The sequence below is a fragment of the Heptranchias perlo genome, chromosome 22, assembly GCF_035084215.1.
Source record: "Heptranchias perlo isolate sHepPer1 chromosome 22, sHepPer1.hap1, whole genome shotgun sequence".
NCBI lineage: Eukaryota > Metazoa > Chordata > Chondrichthyes > Hexanchiformes > Hexanchidae > Heptranchias > Heptranchias perlo.
In genome coordinates, this window is record NC_090346.1 from 39,466,647 (window position 1) to 39,491,546 (window position 24,900).

Sequence of the window (24,900 nt, forward strand, 5' to 3'; positions counted from 1 at the left end):
CTTCATCGCGTCTCTACCTTTGTCCAGCCTCATGGGACAGCCCTCCTATGGTTTCACTCCTATTTGTCTGAACATAGCCAGAGCATCTCCTGCATTGGCTTCTCGTCCCGCGTCTGCACTGTTAGATTTGGAGTCCTTGACTTCCTCTTCTTCAGTTTGTGCTGTCCTTGACATTATCTGGGTCAGTTTCCCTAGGTATATTGCTGATCCCAGCTCTACCTCTCCACCACTTCCCTTAATGCTATGACCATCTTTGTACAGTCAGACTACCGGTCTAACAGCAAGTTGTGGGTGAGTCAAAATTTCTTTCAACTGAACATGGAGAAGACAGAAGCCGTCAATCTCTAGCCCTACTAAAAATTCCTCTCTCTTGCTGCTATTTCCATCCCTATCTCCAGCCACATGTTAAGGCTGAACTAGTCCATGCAAAACCTTGTTCAACCCTTACATCTTATCCACCAAGTTTGCTTACTTCCACCTCCATAACATCTCCCACCTTTTTTAAAATTCGTTCATGGGATGTGGGCGTCGCTGGCGAGGCCGGCATTTATTGCCCATCCCTAATTGCCCTTGAGAAGGTGGCGGTGAGCCGCCTTCTTGAACCGCTGCAGTCCGTGTGGTGAAGGTTCTCCCACAGTGCTGTTAGGAAGGAGTTCCAGGATTTTGACCCAGGAACGGCGATATATTTCCAAGTCGGGATGGTGTGTGACTTGGAGGGGAACGTGCAGGTGGTGTTGTTCCCATGTACCTGCTGCTCTTGGCCTTCTAGGTGGTAGAGGTCGCGGGTTTGAGAGGTGCTGTCGAAGAAGCCTTGGCGAGTTGCTGCAGTGCATCCTGTGGATGGTACACACTGCAGCCACTGCGCCGGTGGTGAAGGAAGTGAATGTTTAGGGTGGTGGATGGGGTGCCAATCAAGCCGGCTGCTTTGTCCTGGATGGTGTTGAGCTTCTTGCCTGGATGAGTGCAGCTCCAACAACATTCAAGTGGAGAGTATTTCATCACACTCCTGACTTGTGCCTAGAAGATGGTGGAAAGGCTTTGGGGAGTCAGGAGGTGAGTCACTGGCCTCAGAATACCCAGCCTCTGACCTCCTCTTGTAGGCACTGTATTTATATGACTGGTCCAGTTAAGTTTCTGGTCAATGGTGACCCCCAGGATGTTGATGGTGGGGGATTTGGCGATGGTAATGCTGTTGAATGTCAAGGGGAGGTGGTTAGATGCTCTCTCTTGTTGGAGATGGTCATTGCCTGGCACTTGTCTGGCGCAAATGTTACTCGCCACTTATCAGCCCAAGCCTGGATGTTGTCCAGGTCTTGCTGCATGTGGGCTCGGACTGCTTCATTATCTGAGGGGTTGCGAATGGAACTGAACACTGTGCAATCATCAGCGAACATCCCCATTTCTGACCTTATGATGGAGGGAAGGTCATTGTTGAAGCAGCTGAAGATGGTTGGGCCTAGGACACTGCCTTGAGGAACTCCTGCAGCAGTGTCCTGGGGCTGAGATGATTGGCCTCCAACAACCACTACCATCTTCCTTTGTGCTAGGAATGACTCCAACCACTGGAGAGTTTTCCCCCTGGTTCCCATTGACTTCAATTTTACAAGGGCTCCTTTATGCCACACTCGGTCAAATGCTGCCTTGATGTCAAGGACAGTCACTCACCTCACCTCTGGAATTCAGCTCTTTTGTCCATGTTTGGACCAAGGCTGTAATGAGGTCTGGAGCCGAGTGGTCCTGGCGGAAGCCAAACTGAGCATCGGTGAGCAGGTTATTGGTGAGTAAGTGCCGCTTGATAGCACTGTCGACAACAGCTTCCATCATTTTGATGATGGTGAGTATACTGATGGGCCGTAATTGGCCGGATTGGATTTGTCCTGCTTTTTGTTGACATGGCATACCTGGGCAATTTTCCACATTGTCGGGTAGATGCCAGTGTTGTAACTGTACTGGAACAGCTTGGCTAGAGGCGCAGCTAGTTCTGGAGCACAAGTCTTCGGCACTACAGCCGGGATGTTGTCGGGGCCCATAGCCTTTGCTGTATCCAGTGCACTTGGCCGTTTCTTGATTTCACGTGGAGTGAATCGAATTGGCTGAAGACTGGCTTCTGTGATGGTGGGGATATTGGGAGGAGGCCGAGATGGATCATCTACTCGGCACTTCTGGCTGAAGATGGTTGCAAAAGCTTCAGCCTTGTCTTTTGCACTCACGTGCTGGACTCTGCCATTGTTGAGGATGGGGATGTTTACAGAGCCTCCTCCTCCCGTTAGTTGTTTAATTGTCCACCACCATTCACGACTGGATGTGGCAGGACTGCAGAGCTTTGAGCTGATCCGTTGGTTGTGGAATCGCTTAGCTCTATCTGTAGCATGTTGCTTCCGTTGTTTAGCATGCATGTAGTCCTGAGTTGTAGCTTCACCAGGTCGGCACCTCATTTTTAGGTGTGCCTGGTGCTGCTCCTGGCATGCTCTTCTACACTCCTCATTGAACCAGGGTTGATCCCTTGGCTTGTTGGTAATGGTAGAGTGAGGAATATGCCAGGCCATGAGGTTACAGATTGTGCTGGAATACAATTCTGCTGCTGCTGATGGCCCACAGCGCCTCATGGATGCCCAGTTTTGAACTGCTGGATCTGTTCTGAATCTATCCCAATTAACACGGTGGTAGTGCCACACAACACGTTGGATGGTGTCCTCAGTGCGAAGACGGGACTTAGTCTCCACAAGGACTGTGCAGTGGTCACTCCTACCAGTACTGATATGGACAGATGCATTTGCGACAGATAGATTGGTGAGGACGAGTTTAGGTAAGTTTTTCCTCTCGTGTTGGTTCACTCACCACCTGCCACAGACCCAGTCTAGCATCTATGTCCTTTATGACTCGGCCAGCTCGGTCAGTAGTGGTGCTACCAAGCCACTCTTGGTGATGGACTTTGAAGTCCCCCACCCAGAGTACTTTCTGTGCCCTTGCTACCCTCAGTGCTTTCTCCAAGTGGTGTTCAACATGGCGGAGGACTGATTCATCAGCTGAGGGAGGGCGGTAGGTGGTAATCAGCAGGAGGTTTCCTTGCCCATGTTTGACCTGATGCCATGAGATTTCATGGGGTCCAGAGTCAATGTTGAGGACTCCCAGGGCCACTCCCTCCTGACTGTATATCACTGTACCGCCACCTCCACCCATACCTCAGCTTCATTGCCACTGAAACCCTTATCCACACTTTTGTCACCATTAGACTTAATGACCTCCTTGCTGATCCCCCATCGTGTATCCTTCATAATCTCCAACTTGGTTAAAACTGGAAAGCTGGACGAGGGTTCAGAGATAGGATGGGGCAAAGCCATGAAGGATTTAAACAAGAACAAGAATTTTAAAGTCAATAGTTTGGGGACCAGAAAACAACATAGATCAGTGAGGAAGGAAATGATAGACAAGCCGAACAGGATACGGGCAGCCTTGCGGTAGAGTGAGGTGCTGAGGTGCCCGCCTTTGATGGAGATTTGTGTGTCCAAGAAAGAAACCGATTCTGAGGAGTAGTCCATGGTGAGTTTGATGGTGGGATGGAACTTGTTGATGTTATCGTGTAGTCTCTTCAGTGATTCTTCGCCGTGGGTCCATAGGAAGAAAATGTCGTCGATGTATCTGGTGTATAGCGTTGGTTGGAGGTCCTGTGCAGTGAAGAAGTCGTGCTTTCTGTTCATCCTCTCTTCCCTTCATCCTACCATTGGTGTCAGCACTTTCAGCTGCCTTGGCCCTAATCTTTGGAACCGTCTCCCTAAATCACTGCACCTTGCTGTCTCTCAACATTTTTTAAAAACCTTCTCAAAACCCATCTTTTCCAGCAAGCTTTCGATCATTTCTCCTAACTTTCTCAACATGGCTTGTTGTCTGTTTCTTTATTCCTTTTATTTATCTTTCCCCAAACCTCCATGAAGTGCCATGGGCCATTTTCTATGTTAATAGCATTATACAACTGCAAATTGATATTAGGAGAAAAATATTGGTTAGTAGAATGTCCTGCTTCTTTTCAATTTGTGCACCGGGACCTTTTTATTGCCCACACGAACCAATGGAACAAGCAGACAGGTTCTCTGCTTAATCGGGTAGAGTTTTGTCTTCACTGCTTGGACAATAATCGGGCGGAGTAGATCGTACGCTCCTCATAGAACCCACCTGATTTTAGTTACGATCCGCCCCGCCAAATTATCTCCCAGGCAGTGAGAATGAAAATCTATCCTAATGTCTTGTACGTAGGACACTCTGACAGTGGAGCACTCCCTCAATACTGCATTGCAATGTCAGTTTGGATTCTGTGCTCAGGTTCTGGCATGGGGCTTGAACACATAACCTTCTGACTCGGAGGTAAAGGTTACCAACTTAGCCAAGCTGTTTAATTTGTGTCTGTCATGTTTTTGTACCAATTTCTCCCTTAAAAGTTAAATAATGGGTTAATTTTAACCCAACCTGCTCGGTGGGAAGCTGATGTGATCAGATTTACCGCCCATTTCACACACAGCTGATCAGTTTCCCTCCGGGCCAGTTAAGTTCAAATTACTCCTACTGTTTTTCTCCTTTTGTAACTGGTCATTTTCTACCTTCATTATTCACCAATCATATGGTGGAAAATGTTTTCTCTCCAGTTGCAATTTTTTACCCATTCAAATTTACTAAAAAAAAATTGTGTATTTATATAATGAAAGAAGTTTTCCTGACATTCATCCACCATGAAATTTGCTCATCAACTGTGCACCCTAAAAATAACATTTAAAACATAATAAATTAAGCATGTTTTTAAAAAAAAATTCAAACATTTCAAAGAGGAAAAAAAATCACACTTGTCCATTTCATCTTCTAGCCATCTCCATAGCTTCCCCCTCCCCCAAAACTACAATTTGACACATATCTGGCCTCAAAAACCCTTCCCCAATGCTGTCTGGCCTGCAACACATGAAAGAGAGTGCAAATGCAGTACACATGAAGTGCTCATTATTTCTTGGCTGGAGAATATCAGAATATTTATACACTTCCCACCCAAAATTGGTTGCCTGCCTTCTACTCTTAACTGGTTATTAGAGACTACCGGAACAATGGTCCACTCTTCAGCTACGGAGCATTATTAAATTTGAAAAATCCATGAACTTGAGCTAAGCATGGTTTCGTTGGTATAACTTCACAGTAATAATTATCATGTGACATTAAAAAGATGATTATATTGCAAATTGAAGAAAAAAAACATACTTCATTTTTTTGTAAGCTTGGACTATAGATGCTTGATTGAAATGCATTGGTAGTTTGGGCTCACAATCGTGATCACAGCATCAAGTACTATTACAAATCAGCATAGGGCAATCTGCCAATCTCCATTCCCATTCCTGATGATGAGAATCCTTCAACAATCAGGAACTCTGTCTTTGGTTAGTCAAATAGATACCTCTTATTATTCCTGTTTCATAAACCTCAAAAGTTATACACATTTTTAATTTAAAACAATAAGGCTCATTTTATATACTAGCAGGTGTTGTTCAGTGAGTCGGTGGATGCACATTTTTAACAATAGGGGTGTTTTATGCCATTTAGGGGATAACATCAGTGTTAATGATTTACAGTGACTGTCAAATTCTATTTTTATTAAATGGTGCTTTGGTGATCGAACTCCATGACTGTCCATTATTCAAATAAGTGTTTTTTATATCCCTTTTTACCCATGCATTCAATTTTTTTTAATCCCTTTTCAGTTTTGAGCTGAGCATACACAGCAAGATGGTATGCAAGATTTACCAGTTGGAATTAGATATCTGGTATTTAGCAGTACTGGGTAGGGTGAGTGAGTGTGTGTTCATAGCACTGGGGAAAGTCCTGGGCTTTGGTAGCACCAGATATACTGTTGATGCTTGATAGCACTGGAGAATGGTTCCGGGCTATGGCAGAACTGGAGTGGGGCACCCTGGAATTTGTCAGCATTGCAGTGGGGCTGGTGGGGGTCCTTTGGTCTGGCATCACTGTCAAGAGGAACCTGAGGTTTTCCAGAGCTAAGAGTTGGACTGTGAGATTTGGCGTACTGGTGAATACCTGGGGCATGATTTTAGCTGGGAGTCAGGAACCCAGCCCGTCTTTAGATATTCGCGTGGGGATCCCGGAAGCCAAACAATGGTGTCGCAATCTGCTGGCTGGCTGCCTACCAGAAGGGAAAAGAGCTCTGAATTGGAGAGGGGGGAGGGAGGGGTAGAGAGATCATGGGCCCTGGAAGAAATTGGAGGGGTAGGGGGATGTGGACGACATTGGGTGGGTCTTGGATAAGATCAGGGGAGTCCAGCATTGGGAGGGGGGAGGGGGGAGGGGGGAGGGTTCGGCCGATCGCGGGGTCATGTCGCGCCAGGTGAGCTTGTTGGGCCTGGAAGAAGTACTCCTGCTCTTCCTGGCTCACAAGCAATGTAATAAAAGCACTTACCTCATGGATCTGGCCCTTCCCACCTGCTTTCACCTGACTGGAATCGGAAGGGATGGGAAACCCGAACAGGTAAGGTTAAAGTTGTTAATTTTTTGTGTATTACAAAAGTTAAAGTACCTCAACTATCGCAATTAGATACATCGCCCCTTTAAGTATTGGCCCGCCGGCTTTAAGTGGGGGTGGGACTTCCGGGTTGCATGCGAGCATCCAAATGCGCCTGGGTCAAACCCAGAAGTGGACACATTGGAGCTGGGTTGCAGTCCTGCTCCAAAAATCCACTATTTTTTACTGCCCACTTGCCTCCAACCCACCCGTTCTTGGTGGTGAAAATTACCCCCCAGTGTCTGTCAGCAGTTAGGGAAGGCCATAGGCCTGACAACTCTGAGATGCGGTTGAGGCTTCCCAGGTCTGCCAGCGCTAGTCTGCAACTTTCTAAAAGATCTCTGCAAACATTAAATTTGGTGGTTTGTTCCTGGAAGTGTCTCTGTCTCTTTCTTATCAGAATTAGAATGTGTAGGTTTCTAACTATTAGCAAAACACCAGTGACAATAAAAGGCTTTGTTTGCTTTCAAAATTCATCTAATTTGTAATTTAAAAAAACATCAAATTAGGATGAGGACAGACTGTGTCTTGCTCTCGCAGCTTTATAAACTTCAGAAAGTGTATTAAGCTGAAACAATTATGTTTCAATACAGTCTGTCACTTTTTACATATATAATTTTTTAAGAAAAAGCACAATATTAATTTTACCTAAATTAAATTTGCCCTCTAGCTTTTCTTCAAATAACTTGAAAAAAAAATAGATTTTGTTAGACTCTGAAAAGCATTTGATCATTTGGCTAGCTTAAATGCTACAGATAAATTCTGGAAAACTATGCACGTTGGATGAGCTCAGTGTAGGATCTGCCTTCAGCTGAAAGAATCACTGCTCTGAGCATAAATATCAATTCAGAGAGGCTGAAGGCTTCAAATAAAAGCTTTAGTGAAGGTATTAAAAGACCCCAAAAAATTCAGTAAACACGTTTAATCATGTTATTGTAAATATATAACTTTTGCACTTTTTATTTAAAAAATGTTATTTTGGACATTAGAAATGTAGACTACTATTGGGGGGTGGGGGTGGGGAGAGAGGAAACTGCAGATGAAATTTTTGAATAATTTGATTCGTTGATCAACAAACTGAAGGCAAAATGTTTGTATATGGTTTTCCCATTATCAAATGTTTACATAGGAAATTTCCATTATAAAATATGTTATAGGAAGTAAAGTTTGTGGGCAGGAAGTGTTTTAACAAGATTTTTTAATATTGTTTTGATTATTTTAAAATCTGTTTCCTTGCCATTATTATAGTGCCAATGTTTTGACTGCTGTTGTGTGACTTAAACCATTAGTCTGGAGCCTCATGGTGCTGTTCTATAAATCTCCATGAACATTGGTTTAAAAATCAAATTTATAAACCTGTAGAACTATTCACTGTGCCCACTAGTAATCTGGATGTGTTAATGTTTTTCAGTCAACTGCCAGGTACTGAGCTACTAGTACTACAGAACATTTCCAGACACCTCAGTACCCATTTACTTTGAATAGATATAAACCCTTTGCTGGATCACCCACTGAATGGCTCTTCCTGGCTGCTTCCCCACACAATAGGTTAAGGAATCCTAAAGAAAATAATGATGAATAATAATGTGATTCGTATTTTAGTTGTGAATCTGTAATATGTTGTTCACTGCAGAATGTAACAGGAAGGCTCCTGGTCGGCTTACGCTGGTGGAACCAGATTGATGAAGATGGAAAAAGCCATTGGCTTTTTGAAGCTAAAAAGGTAAATAGCTACAACATAAGAAAACCATTGTGTAAGTAATGGTAGAAAGAATTATTTTTAAACTGTTCTTAGCAACATTTACAATCCTTTCAACTATGAATGTTCATTGTTTTTTGTCAGTTTTATTTCCCACCTCCTATGGTAAACCCGCTTATCAGCTTCTTTGTCAATTTGTGCAGCTAAATTTCAGTCAGAGGGTTTTTTTGTTCAGCCAACACACGCAACAACCCATCATCATGTTTAAGCCAATTTGCTGAGGAATACACACAAGTAGATTTTCTGTTTGACTGATATTGAGTGCACACACTCTTCCCACTTACACAAACCCCACTTACTTAAGTCCATAGAGCTTAGGTTGGAAGAGTCAAGGCTTAGGCTGGGCTACTACTGAAGATCATCCTGCTAAAACTGTCAGCACAGAACACTGGTAAGGTTCCTTCTACCTGTTCAGCCAGGATCATCTCACCTATTTGGATGTTGGCTTACGGGGTCATCGAGAGTCGAGTGGGAAGAATCAAGTCCCTCGTGACAGTTCTAACTCCTCCAGTTCGATTAGCGAACTAGACCTGACTGGTCAGCGGCAGTACTGTGGACTCAAAAAGTCTTCATAACTTTAAATTAGCCTGAGAACCATTCTGGAGCCCCCCCCCCCCATCCCCCAACCCTGAAAAGCTGAATAAATTTGCACTTTTGGCTTGTGTAGTGGTTTTTCCATTCTGGAGCAACTCCCGGAATAGTTTTAAGTCCTGTTGTTTGCAATGGAGCCATTCTTGGGCACTCCATGTAAGCAATAAAATTAATATATTTTTTTAAAAGGTCATAGAGTCATAGAGTTATACAGCACAGATAGAGGCCCTTCGGCCCATCGTGTCCGCGCCAGCCATCAGCCCTGTCTACTCTAATCCCATATTCCAGCATTTGGTCCGTAGCCTTGTATGCTATGGCATTTCAAGTGCTCATCCAAATGCTTCTTGAATGTTGTGAGGGTTCCTGCCTCCACAACCCTTTCAGGCAGTGAGTTCCAGACTCCAACCACCCTCTGGGTGAAAAAGTTCTTTCTCAAATCCCCTCTAAACCTCCCGCCTTTTACCTTGAATCTATGTCCCCTTGTTATAGAACCCTCAACGAAGGGAAAAAGCTCCTTAGTATCCATCCTATCTGTGCCCCTCATAATTTTGTACACCTCAATCATGTCCCCCCTCAGCCTCCTCTGCTCCAAGGAAAACAAACCCAATCTTCCCAGTCTCTCTTCATAGCTGAAGCGCTCCAGCCCTGGTAACATCCTGGTGAATCTCCTCTGCACCCTCTCCAAAGCGATCACATCCTTCCTGGAATGTGGCGACCAGAACTGCACACAGTACTCCAGCTGTGGCCTAACCAGTGTTTTATACAGCTCCATCATAACCTCCTTGCTCTTATATTCTATGCCTCGGCTAATAAAGGCAAGTATCCCATATGCCTTCTTTACCACCTTATCTACCTGTTCCGCCGCCTTCAGGGATCTGTGAACTTGCACACCAAGATCCCTCTGACCCTCTGTCTTGCCTAGGGTCCTCCCATTCATTGTGTATTCCCTTGCCTTGTTAGTCCCTCCAAAGTGCATCACCTCGCACTTTTCCGGGTTAAATTCCATTTGCCACTGTTCCGCCCATCTGACCAACCCATCTATATCGTCCTGCAGACTGAGGCTATCCTCCTCGCTATTTACCACCCTACCAATTTTTGTATCATCAGCGAACTTACTGATCATACCTTTTACATTCATATCCAAGTCATTAATGTAGACCACAAACAGCAAGGGACCCAGCACCGATCCCTGTGGTACCCCACTGGCCACAGGCTTCCAGTCACAAAAACAACCTTCGACCATCACCCTCTGCCTTCTGCCACTAAGCCAGTTTTGTATCCAAAGTGCCAAGGCACCCTGGATTCCATGGGCTCGTACCTTCTTGACCAGTCTCCTGTGGGGGACTTTATCGAAGGCCTTACTGAAATCCATGTATACCACATCCACTGCGTTACCCTCATCCACACCCCTAGTCAGCCCCTCAAAAAATTCAATCAAATTAGTCAGACATGATCTTCCCTTGACAAAGCCATGTTGACTATCCCTGATTAATCCTTGCTTCTCCAAGTGGAGACTAATTTTGACCTTCAGAATTTTTTCCAATAATTTTCCTACCACTGATGTTAGGCTCACTGGCCTGTAGTTCCCCGGTTTTTCCCTACTCCCCTTCTTGAATAATGGTATTACATTAGCGGTTCTCCAGTCCTCTGGCACATCCCCTGTGGCCAGAGAGGTTCTGAATATATGTGTCAGAGCCCCCGCAATCTCCTCCTTTGCCTCACACAGTAGCCTGGGATACATTTCGTCCGGGCCTGGGGATTTATCCATTTTTAGGCCTGCTAAAACCGCCAATACCTCCTCCCGCTCGATGTTAATATGTTCGAGTATATCACAGTCCCCCTGCCGTATTTCTATGTCTACATCGTCCTTCTCCATAGTGAAAACAGATGCAAAAAATTCATTTAGAACCCCTCCTGCATCTGCCGGCTCCACACACAGATTGCCATTTTTGTCCCTAATGGGCCCTATTTTTTCCCTAGTTATCCTCTTACCCTTAATATACTTATAAAACATCTTAGGATTTTCCTTTATTTTGCTCGCCAGTGTTATTTCATGGCCCCTTCTTGATCTCCTAATTTCTTTTTTAAGTATCCCCCTGCACTTTTTGTACTCCTCTAGGGCTTCCTCCGTCTTTAGCCTTTTGTATCTGCCAAAAGCCCTCCTTTTTTTCCTAATCCATTCTCGTATATCCCCTGACATCCAAGGTTCCCTGGAGTTCTTGGAACCACCCTTGACCTTTACGGGAACATGTTGCCATTGTATGGTCTCAATCTCCCTTCTGAAAGACTCCCATTGCTCTGATGCGGATTTTCCTACAAGCAGCTGATCCCAGTCCATTTTGGCCAGATCCTGCCTTATCCTATTAAAATCGGCCTTCCCCCAATTTAGAACCTTTATTTCCGGCCCCTCCCTGTCCTATTCCATGACCACCTTAAATCTCACCGAATTATGGTCACTCTCACCAAAGTGCTCACCTACTAGCACTTCTTCCACTTGGCCGGCCACATTCCCAAGGTGAGATTGTTGTCATTTTATTTCTTAAAAGGGAAGTGTTATGAATTAAAAAGTACTTGCCCTAAACTTCCCACCCCCTTTTAACTATTTCTATGAACAAACCTAATGGTTTTAGCAAGCACCCACCAAATGTCAGCTGGAGCACAGCAATGCCTCCCAGCACATTTAAAATCCTCTCAAAGAAATCATCCATCATGACTGACTGGATGACACACATCTGGTTGTTCATCAGCATGACTTGAAACATTTCCCCAACACCACTAATAACTTGAAAACCACAGTCAAGTTCACAGAGGAAGAAGAATTGTGTTCCTGTTTTCCCCATCTTAACTTACATAACAGTAATAGCATCCTGTAAACCAACAACCAGTTGGCCTTTAACAGTTGCTTTCAAAAGTCTGGAAAACACCTAATTTACCATGCAGACAAATTAATGCCAGTAATCAGATATTCAGAATGTTCTATGTTTTAAAGGAAGGCTTTGATTTTATTTCCACAATTGACTGATCGTCCACTAGGGTGACATGCTACACTTTTTATCAGCAGTACTGAGCAAGTACCAAATCATTTAAATGCTGAGAACTTTTGAGTCAGTATCTGGAAAAAAGATGGATTGTTGAAGAATGGAACTTTATTGGGAAGTAATAGTATTCCTAATACATAGAAGATCTTTCCATATACTAATCTAGCTCCACAGGATATCTGCAAGAAGTCAGGCGATATAGTGCTTTGTGAAGAAATTAAAATTGTTTGGTGGTAAGTGAGGTTATGGTGTTAGGGAGGAATGGTTGGATATATGATTTTAGAGGTGGTATGAGAATAGTTAATGGAACTGGTAAAGTGACATGCATTGTGATAATGAGCCACTCTGAGAATACAGAGTAGTTGAGGAAAGGATTCAAGATTTATCCCTCTTTCCCCCGCTTTCTATCCCTTTTCTCTCTCTTCCACCCTCCTTTTCTATCTTCTCTCTCGCTGCTCCCTATCTCACCTCCCCCACACGGCGCCCCCTCCTTCCTCCTCGTTCTCTCGCCCCCTCCTTCCTCCTCGCTCTGTGCGCTGCCCCCTTTCTCATTTTAAAGTTTTAAATGGCAAAGTTCAATAAACATGTCAAGTCATTTCTGTTTCTTCACAGACTTCCCCTAAGAATAGAGCTACATCTACTGAAGCAGAAGCTCAGATCTTCTGGCTTGGACTGATCGTCTGCCCTCTAATCTGGACAGTGTTTCTTTTCAGTACTTTATTCTCCCTGAAGCTGAAGTGGCTGGTAAGAATTTTTTAAAGAAATGCTGCAGGGATAAGATCCAAATTATTTGTTTTTTGTTTCTTAAAAAAAAAAGTTCTTTTGTCTATCCTCTTCTAGGCAAATCCTACCTGAAAGTTTAGCTAGGAAGCCTATATCCAGGCTACTTTTGATGCCTCTCTTGACTTGGACACTATAAGAAGTGTGCAACAGCTGGTGACTTGTCTGTGTTTCTTCCCTCCCATTCCCAACTTTGAGTCAGTCCCTGGCCTCAGCTAATTGTCTTCATCTGATGGGATGGGTTAAAATTATGAATTTGGTGTGTGCAATTTTTGAGCCACATTGCATCATTCAGTGCTCACTATACTAGTAGTTTAACTTTTTAATGTTCTTTTTCATATTCAGGGTGCATAGCCACTTGAGGCATACTCTTCTGGGCCTCAAAGGAAAGATCTTACTCAGCCAAACATAAGGTGAATTTAAGGAGTTAGGAGATAAATTAAAAAGCAGGACTTCAAAGGTAGTGATCTCAGGATTACTACCGGTGCCATGTGCTAGTGAGTATAGGAACAGGAGAATAGACCGGATGAATGCGTGGCTGCAGGGATGGTGTCGGAGGGAGGGATTTAGATTCCTGGGACATTGGGACCGGTTATGGGGAAGGTGGGACCTGTACAAGCGGGACGAGTTACACCCGAGCAGGACCGGGACAAATGTCCTCGTGGGGGTGTTTGCTAGTGCTGTTGGGGAAGGTTTAAACTAGAGTGGCGGGGGGATGGGAACCTGAGCGGGGAGTCAGAAGGGAGTAAAGTTGAGAACAGCAAGAGAGGGGAAGACCCAGGGGAAATTTACAATACAAATAGTACAAACAGTTGTTCAAGAACAAGTGAAAGGGAAAAGCGTAGAGCAGCGGAAAGAAAGTGTACTTTAGGCACTACAGATAAAATAAAAACTAGAAGGCGTAAGGCGATTAACCCAGCATCAAAGCTGAAAGTCAGGCTAGGGTGTGTGGCCCAACTAAGAGTTCTATATACAAATGCACGGAGTATAAGGAATAAATTAAATGAACTACAGGTTCAAATTCAAATTGGAGTGTATGACATGATAGCTATTACTGAGACATGGCTGCAGGATGGTCAGGATTGGGAACTAAATATACCAGATTGTAAGGTCTACAGGAGAAATAGGGAGAATGGAAGAGGGGGAGGAGTAGCCTTAATGATTAGAGATGAAATCACTTCAATGATAAAGGGGGATATAACGAGAGGTAAGCAGCCAACAGAGACCTTATGGGTTGAATTGAGAAATAGGAAAGGATCTAAGACTATAGTGGGAGTTGTATATAGGAGCCCTGGCAGCAGCTCTGAAGTGCGAGATTGTATAAATGCAGAGATTAGACAAGCGTGTAAGAAAGGCATAGTGGTCTTAATGGGGGACTTTAACCTTCACATAGATTGGGAAAAGCAGACTAGCAACTGTCAGAAAGGTAGCGAATTTCTGAGTGTGTCCGGGGTAGTTTTCTACAGCAGTATGTCCTAGAGGCAACAAGGGGGCAAGACATACTAGATTTAGTAATGAGTAATGAACCAGTTTTAGTTAACGGCTTAACTGTGCGTGAACATCTATCCAATAGTGATCATAACATGATCGAGTTCAATGTAGTGTTTGAAAGGGAAAAAAGTGAGTCAGCTGCTAAGATTCTAGACTTGGGCAAGGCCGACTTCAATGGGATGAGACAGAGACTGTCCACAGTAAACTGGGCAAATCTGTTACTGGGTAAAACGACTGATGATCAGTGGGAAATGTTTAAAGAAACATTTAACGTGATACCGAATCGGTTTATACCCCTGAGGGGCAAGAACTCTACTTGCCAAAAAAGACAGCCATGGACAACTAAAGAGGTAAGGGACAGTATAAGACATAAGGAAAGGGCATACAAAAAGGCAAAAAATGGCACAGATCCTGGCGAATGGGAAAGATACAAAGATCAACAATGGGTCACAAAACAGATAGTAAGGGCTACAAAAAGAGAGTATGAAAAGAAACTCGCAAGGGATATCAAAACCAATACGAAGAACTTTTATAGTTATATTAGGAAAAAGAGGGTGGTCAGGAGCAGTGTTGGCCCCTTAAAAACTGAAAGTGGGGATATTGTCAATGACAATGAGGAAATGGCGGACATGTTGAACAATTACTTTGCGTTAGTATTTACAGTCGAAAAAGAGAATAGCATGCCGGAAATCCCAAGAAAACTTATATTGAATCGGGGACAGGGACTCGATAAAATTAACATAAGTAAAGCAACAGTAATGAAGAAAATAATAGCACTAAAGAGTGACAAATCCCCAGGACCAGATGGTTTCCATCCCAGGGTTTTAAAGGAAGCAGGTGAGCACATTGCAGATGCCCTAACTATAATCTTTCAAAGTTCTCTAGATTCAGGAACTGTCCCTCTAGATTGGAAAATTGCACATGTCACTCCGCTTTTTAAGAAAGGAGAGAGGGAAACCAGGGAATTATAGACCAGTTAGCCTAACATCTGTTGTGCGGAAAATGCTGGAGTCTATAATTAAGGAAAGGGTGATTGAACACCTCGAGAATTTTCAGTTAATCAGAGAGAGCCAGCATGGATTTGTGAAAGGTAGGTCGTGCCTGACAAACCTGATTGAATTTTTTGAAGAGGTGACTAAAGTCGTGGACAGGGGAATGTCAATGGATGTTATTTATATGGACTTCCAGAAGGCATTTGATAAGGTCCCACATAAGAGACTGTTAGCTAAGATGGAAGCCCATGGAATCGAGGGAAAAGTACGGACTTGGTTAGGAAGTTGGCTGAGCGAAAGGCGACAGAGAGTAGGGATAATGGGTAAGTATTCACATTGGCAGGATGTGACTAGTGGAGTACCGCAGGGATCTGTCTTGGGGCCTCAATTATCCACAATAGTTATTAACGACTTAGATGAAGGCAGAGAAAGTCTCATATCTAAGTTTGCCGATGACACAAAGATTGGTGGCATTGTAAGCAGTGTAGATTAAAACATAAAATTGCAAAGCGATATTGATAGATTAGGTGAATGGGCAAAACTGCGGCAAATGGAATTCAATGTAAACAAATGTGAGGTCGTCCACTTTGGATCTAAAAAGGATAGAACAGGGTACTTTCTAAATTGTAAAAAGTTAAAAACGGTGGATGCCCAAAGGGACTTAGGGGTTCAGGTACATAGATCATTGAAGTGTCATGAACAGGTGCAGAAAATAATCAAGAAGGCAAATGGAATGTTGGCCTTTATATCTAGAGGACTGGAGTACAAGGGGGCAGAAGTTATGCTGCTGCTATATAAAACCCTGGTTAGTCCGCACCTGGAGTACTGTGAGCAGTTCTGGGCACCGCACCTTCGGAAGGACATATTGGCCTTGGAGGGAGTGCAGCGTAGGTTTACTAGAATGATACCCGGACTTCAAGGGTTGTTATGAGGAGAGATTACACAAATTGGGGTTGTATTCTCCAGAGTTTCAAAGGTTAAGGTGTGATCTGATCGAAGTTTATAAGATATTAAGGGGAACGGATAGGGTGGATAGAGAGAAACTATTTCTGCTGGTTGGGAATTTTAGGAGTAGGGGGCACAATCTAAAAATTAGAGCCAGACCTTTCAGGAGCGAGATTAGAAAACATTTCCACACAAAGGGTTGTAGAAGTTTGGAACTCTCTTCCGCAAACGGCAATTGATACGAGCTCAATTGCTAAATTTGAATGTGAGATAGATAGCTTTTTGGCAACCAAAGGTATTAAGGGATATGGACCAAAGGCAGGTATATGGATTTAGATCACAGATCAGCCATGATCTTATCAAATGGCGGAGCAGGCACGAGGGGCTGAATGGCCTACTCCTGTTCCTATATTGTAGTGACGTCCATGGATTTTAAAAAGCCAAAGACAAACAACAGAATAAACTGAGGCCTCTGGGCTTTTGCTGAAAATACGGAAAATGAAAAAATACTTATCAAATATATCACTAATCTCCAACCTGTACAAATGAGAAATAGTACACTAGCTGGAATGCAACCTTAGTTTCCATTATGATAGTAGCGTGTCATATATGGTTAGGGTGGGCCATGGTGACGACCTATAAACCAAAGCTGGATTCATCTGCACTTCATGGCAGAGACAATCACCAAGCTATTTCACCTGCTGTGTGTTGACTTACTACTTTGGGTCTCCCCTACAAATAGCTATGAAAATGCCACTTGTTCCATGGTACACTCCAATTCCACAAATCCTTCATGAATGATTCTGCAGTGTTGTCGGAGGAGCACTGCTGCATATTCTCCACCAGCTGCTGCAAATGGACTCAAAGGATGTGAAATATGGATTTGGCGCTTGCTTCAGCATGAGTTCCTGTCTGAAGGCAGGCCCTTTCCTGTTCAGTTGATATACAGGATGGGCTTACAGGCTGGCTAGATCTTTCATTTTCACTTTCACTTCCTTCTCCTTGCTTGTGATTTATCTGGCACACCTTCTACAGACCTGTCCTAAATTCTCCGCCGTGCTCTTAACTGCGGGTGCTGAGAGCAGTTGGAATGCTTGATGCCAGCTGCTGTGTTGTGCCAGGCTCTTGCTTCATCTATATATAGGAAGAAGATTTACAATGCGTCCTGAAGATACCACCTTCAAAGAGAGGTTAGGTCAAGAGATATTTTGCACATCATGTAGTTGCTTAGCAATTGTAGCCCCAGTGGAGATGATTAAGAAGGTGAGTGTAGGAAGGATAAGGAGCATATTTTCTGGGTGTGGTAGCACACCTCCAAATGCACCCTCACCAATTCCTTCCACAGATTCTTGTCCAAGCTGCTCCACATTGGGTGAACTGCTAAACGTGGCTGATCCCCTGCATGTCCTGATCCCTTCTTTATGCACAACCTTTCTGTATAGGCAGACTTAAGAAGATGTTTAAAAAAAGAACTTGCATTTATATAGGGCCTTTTATGACCTCAGGACATCCCAAAGTGCTTTACAGCCAATGATGTATTTTTGAACTGTAGTCACTGTTGTAGGAAACATGGCAGCCAATTTGCACACAGCAAAGTCCCACAAACAGCAATGTGATGATGACTACCTTCTGGTGAAGGTTCGTTGTCAGGTGGGGTAAATGGTCTTTGAATGCTTCCTCCCTGATGAAGCTTTGGCATTGGTGCCATGTCTTCTAGGAGGAAGAGTATGTATACAAAGGTGAGTACACGTACCTTGGTACTTCTCTTGATATCAGCAAACTTCTTCCTCATTTTCTACCAGGTATGACAGTATTTACTCACTCTGCTACCTCCACCCATGTAGCTTGGACTTCTGCTTCAACAGATGGCTGATCTTCAGCTCCAAAGAGGCCCACCCTATTTCACTGCATCTCCTGCATCAGGACCTCAAAGGAATCAGGGCTAAATGCTGGAATCATCTCCGTTCTTATCATTGCTCCATATTAATTTATTCTTGGATTTATACATATGTCATGAATTAAGAATGTTCAGAAAGAGAGTGCATAAAAGTATAATTATAAAAATAATTTAAAGTTGCCATTTTATTTTATTTGACTTGTGTATCTTTAGCCCACTAATGTACTATGCCTTGCAGGCCTTGGTGATAGCGGGACTTTCCTTGCAAGCAGCTAATCTGTACGGATACATCCGCTGCAAGCTTGGAGGCAGCAAGACCGTCACAAGAGCAGCTTCAACGTATCTAGGCCAGCAACTCTTCCAGAGGGTAAGGCTAAGAGTATATGCCAAAAAACTAATTTTTATTAGCAAGCATCGAAGAATACTTAATGGCATTTTCTAAACTGTTTGGGTTCTCAACGAAAGGTTCTATTAAAATATGATGATCTCAAGAGAAATATTTTGGATATTACTTGTAAAGCAGTTCACCAAAAAAAGTAATCTTTGAATCAAATAGCTCTGGCATTAGACTTGTGCTCCAATTGGTGGGCCCAAACTTAAGCTGCAGTTTCAAGTGACTTTTTATTTTTTGGATGAACACTGCGCATTTTTGTTTTGGAGGTCAAAGTGCTTCATTTGTGGGGTGAAAACAAATGGCAGGTCTAGTTCTATGCTCAGCTGGCTGAAAAATGAATTATGTTGACTGTGGGCATCGGGATGTCTGTGGATCAGACTATCCTTTCCTCCCAGCCAAATAAATACATTTAAAAAGTATAAATACAAAGTTCAATATCCCAGCCATTGCAAAAATATTCCAAACAGACCGATGTTATTGCTAGAGGTTATAATTCAAAGGTAATGAGCATTTTAATTTGGCAACTGTATGTTGGAGGACAGCTGTAAATCCTATTCAGAACACTAGGCTTTAAAATTTCTGGGCACCTACTTTGATCATGAAGTGCGGCCAAGTGTAACCCGCACCTTTCCTAGCCCCAGACTAGAGACCCCATCCCAAATTCCAGGGATGGGGTTATTTGCATGGCTTGCCTGCGCCTGAATGTATGCCTCAGTGGTGTCCAGGCTGATTCAGCCTTGTGTGTTGTAATGGCCACAATGGCACAACTGTTCCTACTGAGGTTCCCTGGTGCCCAACGGAACCAAAGAAAACATTTAAACTTTTTGGAGTTTTCAGCTCCAAATTGAGCCATTCGGACAAGGTCGTCGATCCCCTCCGGAACTTCTCCATAAAACTCCCCTTTGACATGGGAGGGATTCGGATGAAAGATCCATCTATGCCCCCAGAACCGGAAAATGGTTCCTGGCAAAATCCCAGTGGAATTGTCCCGGGTTCTATCTCAAATTCCAACTACAGGCGGCCAGTTTGTTCCCTCTTTGCCCATGGCCTATGCTGGAATTAGGTAACTAAATGTCTTGACCATTTTAATATTAGCATTATATCATAATTATATCACAGACTTATGGATATTTCAGTCCAAAAGAAGGCCATTTGGCCCATCATGCCTGTATCGCTGTTAGCTCCACACCTATCTATATTCTAATCTCCTTTCTCTCTTTTTTTTGTCTGTACCCATTAATTATTTCTTTCTTCAAAGGTTTACCCAATTCCCTCTTAAATGTCGATGTTCAATACTTCAATGTGGTTAAACCATCTTCCTTAGTTCTATAATCAGTTTGGTCACCACACCACAAAAAGTTTATAAAGGATGCAGAAAAGCGTAGTAAGACTTATCGAGTGTAAAGGAGGTGAGGAATGATTAAAGAAGCTTCACCTTTACAGTCTAGAAAGAAGACAGTGAAGGGGGGGACAAAATTTCACCGAAGTGTATAAAATATTCTATGACAAGGTAGACCCAGATTACTACTTTCAAGTAAACTGGAAGGTAAAACCAGAGAAAATTGGTCAAAAGTAATTTTAAAACAGAGATCGGGAAGAACATGATAAATATTTAGATTAACCATATTTAGATTGGGTTGTTTAAATACAGTTGGATACTATGATGAGGGAGTTGGAGCACTCGTGGCCTTTTTTCATACCTGATTTTTTTTTTTTAATAATCATGTTATCAATATTGGCCTCAATACTAAAGATAACCTGACTAAATAGCTCCTGTTTGGACTGAACAAAGTTGGTTCCCTGTCACAGGTTCTGTTTTTTTTTCTTTCAGTGATCTAAGGGTCAGGTTGTTTTCATAGTTTATTGGAAAAAAATTAGATGCCATTCTGATGAAAAAATGTTCATATAGCTTTCTTTTCCTATGTGGGATAATTGATATTTAATATGTTGCTTAAGAGGCTGACCACAAATGCAACAAACTCTTGCCATTGCTATTTCCCCATAGATTGAATATTTCTGCATGTTTTGATGTTGAAATAGGGATCTTTGAGATAACAAAAGCACAAAGCACAGTCTCTCTTATTCTAGAATAAAACCTAGCAAAATGTTTATTGTCACCACAATACACTGGAGCAAACCCTGTTTCTGATAGTTCTCCAGTCATTAATTCCTGCTAAATATTTTGGATTGATAAATCATTTAAATGCTGAAACGGCCAACAAAAGAGTGACCTCCTAAGGAAAAATTACACGTTTATAACTTGCTGGAAATCAACTTCTACACTGTTAAAGAGAGAGCATTTCCATGAGAGCCACTTCTCTCTCTCTATGGGCATTTATGTTCAGAATCTGCAATCTGTTGTTTAAACTTTTTACTGCTTCCCTCACTAAGTTGTTCCATGGGTGACATTTTAAATTCACTAACCAAATACAGCATGTATGAGATTTAATTTAGTTAAGACATTTATAGAATAAAACACAGATAGTGGGAAAATCTAGCAATAATTTGATTAAATTTTAAAATTTATACCACACATGACATTCATTTTTATAAAGATGATCTTATAATTGAAAACCAGTGGCATAGGGGAGTTCAGCGATATCACTGGAACATGACCTTTGGACCTTCGGACCTTCGTAAGGACATATTGGCCTTGGAGGGAGTGATGCGTAGGTTTACTAGAATGATACCCGGACTTCAAGGGTTAAGTTACGAGGAGAGATTACACAAATTGGGGTTGTATTCTCTGGAGTTTCGAAGGTTAAGGGGTGATCTGATCGAAGTTTATAAGATATTAAGGGGAACCGATAGGGTGGATAGAGAGAAACTATTTCCACTGGTTGGGGATTTTAGGAGTAGGGGGCAGAGTCTAAAAATTAGAGCCAGACCTTTCAGGAGCGAGATTAGAAAACATTTCTACACACAAAGGGTTGTAGAAGTTTGGAACTCTCTTCCGCAAATGGCAATTGATACTAGCTCAATTGCTAAATTTAAATCTGAGATAGATAGCTTTTTGGCAACCAAAGGTATTAAGGGATATGGGCCAAAGGCAGGTATATGGAGTTAGATCACAGATCAGCCATGATCTTATCAAATGGCGGAGCAGGCACGAAGGGCTGAGTGGCCTACTCCTGTTCCTATGACTACAGTTTGCACTTGAATTACTATTTATATCTCATTTATATTTCAGTTGAATACTTATCCAAATGTCATAGCCACAACTTTTGTTCGGTTTATGTATGAATTATATCCTACTTCTAGATTGTAAATCGTACCCTGTGACTTCTCATTGTGAATGTTATATATTGTAGGTTGTTGAACTTCATAGTTTGTAAAAGAATAATTAGTAGAATTTGAACACTTTAAAGCTGCAGTGTGTGAAACCTGGTTTTCCATTTAATTTCATTGTATTTCAGCACTAATGGATTAGCAAAACCGTGTTGTAAGTTGAGGCTTTTGTGAATAAGTTCATAATGAGAAGTCACTGAAATTCCAATACATTTTAATGTACTTGTAATATTTTTAATGAAAGTAAAAGCCACCTGTAGTGATGTTATGCTCAATTTGTAACTGCCAAAATCATATAAAATGGAATACTGTATTTCTACAACTGCTTGTAGTGATCAGTACAAATTTGATTATACTGATCATTTTCCAGATCTGCCCATTCGTTTACTCGTGGAGCACCCTGATTAAATGATAAATATATGTTGATTGTTGGAAGTGTCAAATGATTCAACAACCATTTGCACAAAGGCTTCGTACTTGGGCTGCTCTACAGATGTGCTACATACTTAACTGTCCATATCCATATTGGGTTTAAAGAATGTTTCAGTTAAATCCTTTGCTTATCTACAACTCCTGAATGTGATTTTATGAACAGTTTCTAAGGATTTCTAACATTTTGGTTACCTGCGGTGTTTTGAGACTCCATCGTGAATTTGCATTTAATGCAGCAGAGGGAGCTTACTCATGGAGGTAGTGCTATTATTCCTTTGGTAAGCTCTTGGTCAAGATAGAAGGGAGATGTTCAAGAGATAGGCTGTGGGCCAAGTGCTCCTTCCTGACTTCCCAAGATTTTGTTGGTTCCTTTTCTTCTTTGCACGCTTTTGGACAAAGTTGATTTCAACTTCAACTCTTTAAACTTCCCAGGCTTGGAGGACTAGGGAAAAGTTTCTCCCTATTTGGTCAAAATCCACCAATCAGGAATCAGCCTTTACCTTGAGTTCTGACGAAAGGTCTTCGTTAACTCTTTCTTTCTCCACAGTTGCTGCCTAACCTGCTGAGCTTCTCCAGTATTTTCTGTTTTTTGACCAGCCTTTGCCAGTTCTCCAGGCCCAGGAACTTTTAAAGAGCTGATGCTTCCAAGTCCTCAAGCTTTGGAGGGAAGGGAAGAATGGACAGGGGGAGGTGAAAAGGAGGGATAAAGAAGGAGAGGGCTTAAACTTCTTTTACTTGCGACCTTGGAATATATTTGTGTATGGGTGTCTCGCTTTTTTGCACTTAGGGGCTTGTGTTTCTGCATAAATATATGCAGCCTACTCATTGGTTTTCACATGTACCCAGCTCTCAGTTCAAAGGTTGAATGTCTCTGATGGAGAAGATCAGCAAATTAGAAAAGGTGTAACAGAAACAGTGATCAGGACTAAAGACAATATAGTGATCTTGTAAAAGGAGTGGTTTCTCTTTAATTTTTTTCAAAACCAGGTCCATATACACAACATTCTTTCACTATTATGGCTTGAATTTAGAAATGGATATTGCCTTTTGAAATTTTATGTTTGCCAAAGTGAGAGATGTCAATGCTTGGTATGATGAATTTTGCACTCTTGACACACATGCCTAGATTTTTTGATTGGAAACACCCATTTTCTCGATTGGAAAATTGAATGAAAACTTGCGTCTCCGCCCTTTTGGCATTAGTTTAGATTCTTCAATCTAGATTTAAATTGGTGCAGAAAGCACCTGCCAGTTTGCAGCAGATGCATGACGCATATATGTGGATGCCTAAGTGTCATTACACCATGTGCACAATTTTCCATTTCCACCCATTTCACAGTTTCCTTTGCTCACTCAGCTAAATTGGGTGTTCAGGGTTGGTAGCTGTTGTGCTGTATATGGAAATCAACTTAAAGAAACTAGTACTGAGAGTGTAACATTGTCAGACCATCGCTGAAGCTATTTTCTTATATCTTTTTCCCCTCTTGTCACTGAGAGATGTTTGAAGAGCTTTGTGGCTTTTGCTGAGGTGCTGCATTCTTTTTTACTCCTGTTGCAATAGTGCCACAGTGACTTCCCCACGGGAACTGTCCTAGATCTCTGCATTTTTGGAGGGAGCGGAAGTTGCCAGGCAGGCCAGGTGGCACCTGAGAAGGTCGGCACCCACTCGACAGTGCCCCACACAGACACGCACACATGCTTGCACTTGTCCGAGAAGCAGTGTTTTCAGAGATATTGATTTACTATATAATCCATCATGGAGATATACCACATGCTGCAAGCAGATCTGCAACCAGACTCTACCATAGGCACTGATCGTGGCATAACAGTTTAAGGAATGGCATGTTACAGGGCTTCATGCTACATTTTGCTGACCATGAATAAGGGGTAGAATGCAAAGGAAGGCTGGCAAAAGTTCCTCACAAATCCAGGCTGGCTTCTGCCCTTTTACCTCCCCATCTCTGGCATCCTTGATGGACTGCCACAACTAGGTCACAGGTATGCGGAGCCATCACCTGTTGCTTTTTTCCTCTTATTATGGGCTGTCGTCCTCTTCAAAAAGAATTTAAAAAATTTGAAGTATTTATTATTACCATGACTTGCTATAATTGTCAGCATGCAGATGACATGCATACAACAGACAGCTACTTGACATAGGAAGCTTTGTGTGCACTAAATGTGTGTAAGGATTAGTGAATGAACAGTTCCAGGTGAAGGTTGGGGGTGTGAAGTATACCCTACTGCCTAATGGGTAAGTATTCAAAGTACCCTCATCAGAATGTGAGGAGAGGTACTTGTAAGTGGTAGATGTCCTTCATACCATGCACTAATGTAAGATCTGGGTAGTTTATGTTGCCTTGCCTGACATAGACCATAGCATTTTTTTTAAGGGAAAATTGGATGAATATTTGAAGTGGGGAAGACGCAGCTATGGGAAGAGCACAGGGCAGTAGGATTAGTTTTGTATTGTTCCAGCACATAACTGGCATGGATGGCACAATGGGACTATAATAGTGTTAATTTGTAATCCTAGAAAGGGCCTAGAAATTCAATGGCACCACACCTGTTTTTTTGGGTGCTAATCAGGTGCCGAAACCTCCAATATGACAGGCAGGAACGGCACGCTCATTACAAGCCGGAAGTGCACCGCCAGCCATATTGGTGTGGGCAAAAAAATAAGCATCCAGGGTCTGCACCTGAAATGGGCCCTTTGCGTATACAAAATTGTGTTGCCGTGAATGCAGCT

At 42.6% G+C, this 24,900-nt stretch overlaps 1 protein-coding gene across 1 annotated transcript in view; it reads left to right on the forward strand.

Annotated features, from left to right (window-relative positions):
• The window catches only part of LOC137340688 (Golgi apparatus membrane protein TVP23 homolog A-like), a 53,442-nt gene that overhangs the window by 20,290 nt on the left and 8,252 nt on the right, over positions 1-24,900 (forward strand). The window contains exons 4-6 of the mRNA XM_068003348.1: positions 8,181-8,270; positions 12,548-12,679; positions 18,279-18,407. Coding sequence (XP_067859449.1) covers positions 8,181-8,270; positions 12,548-12,679; positions 18,279-18,407 — 351 coding nt within the window. The remainder of the gene's footprint in view (positions 1-8,180; positions 8,271-12,547; positions 12,680-18,278; positions 18,408-24,900) is intronic.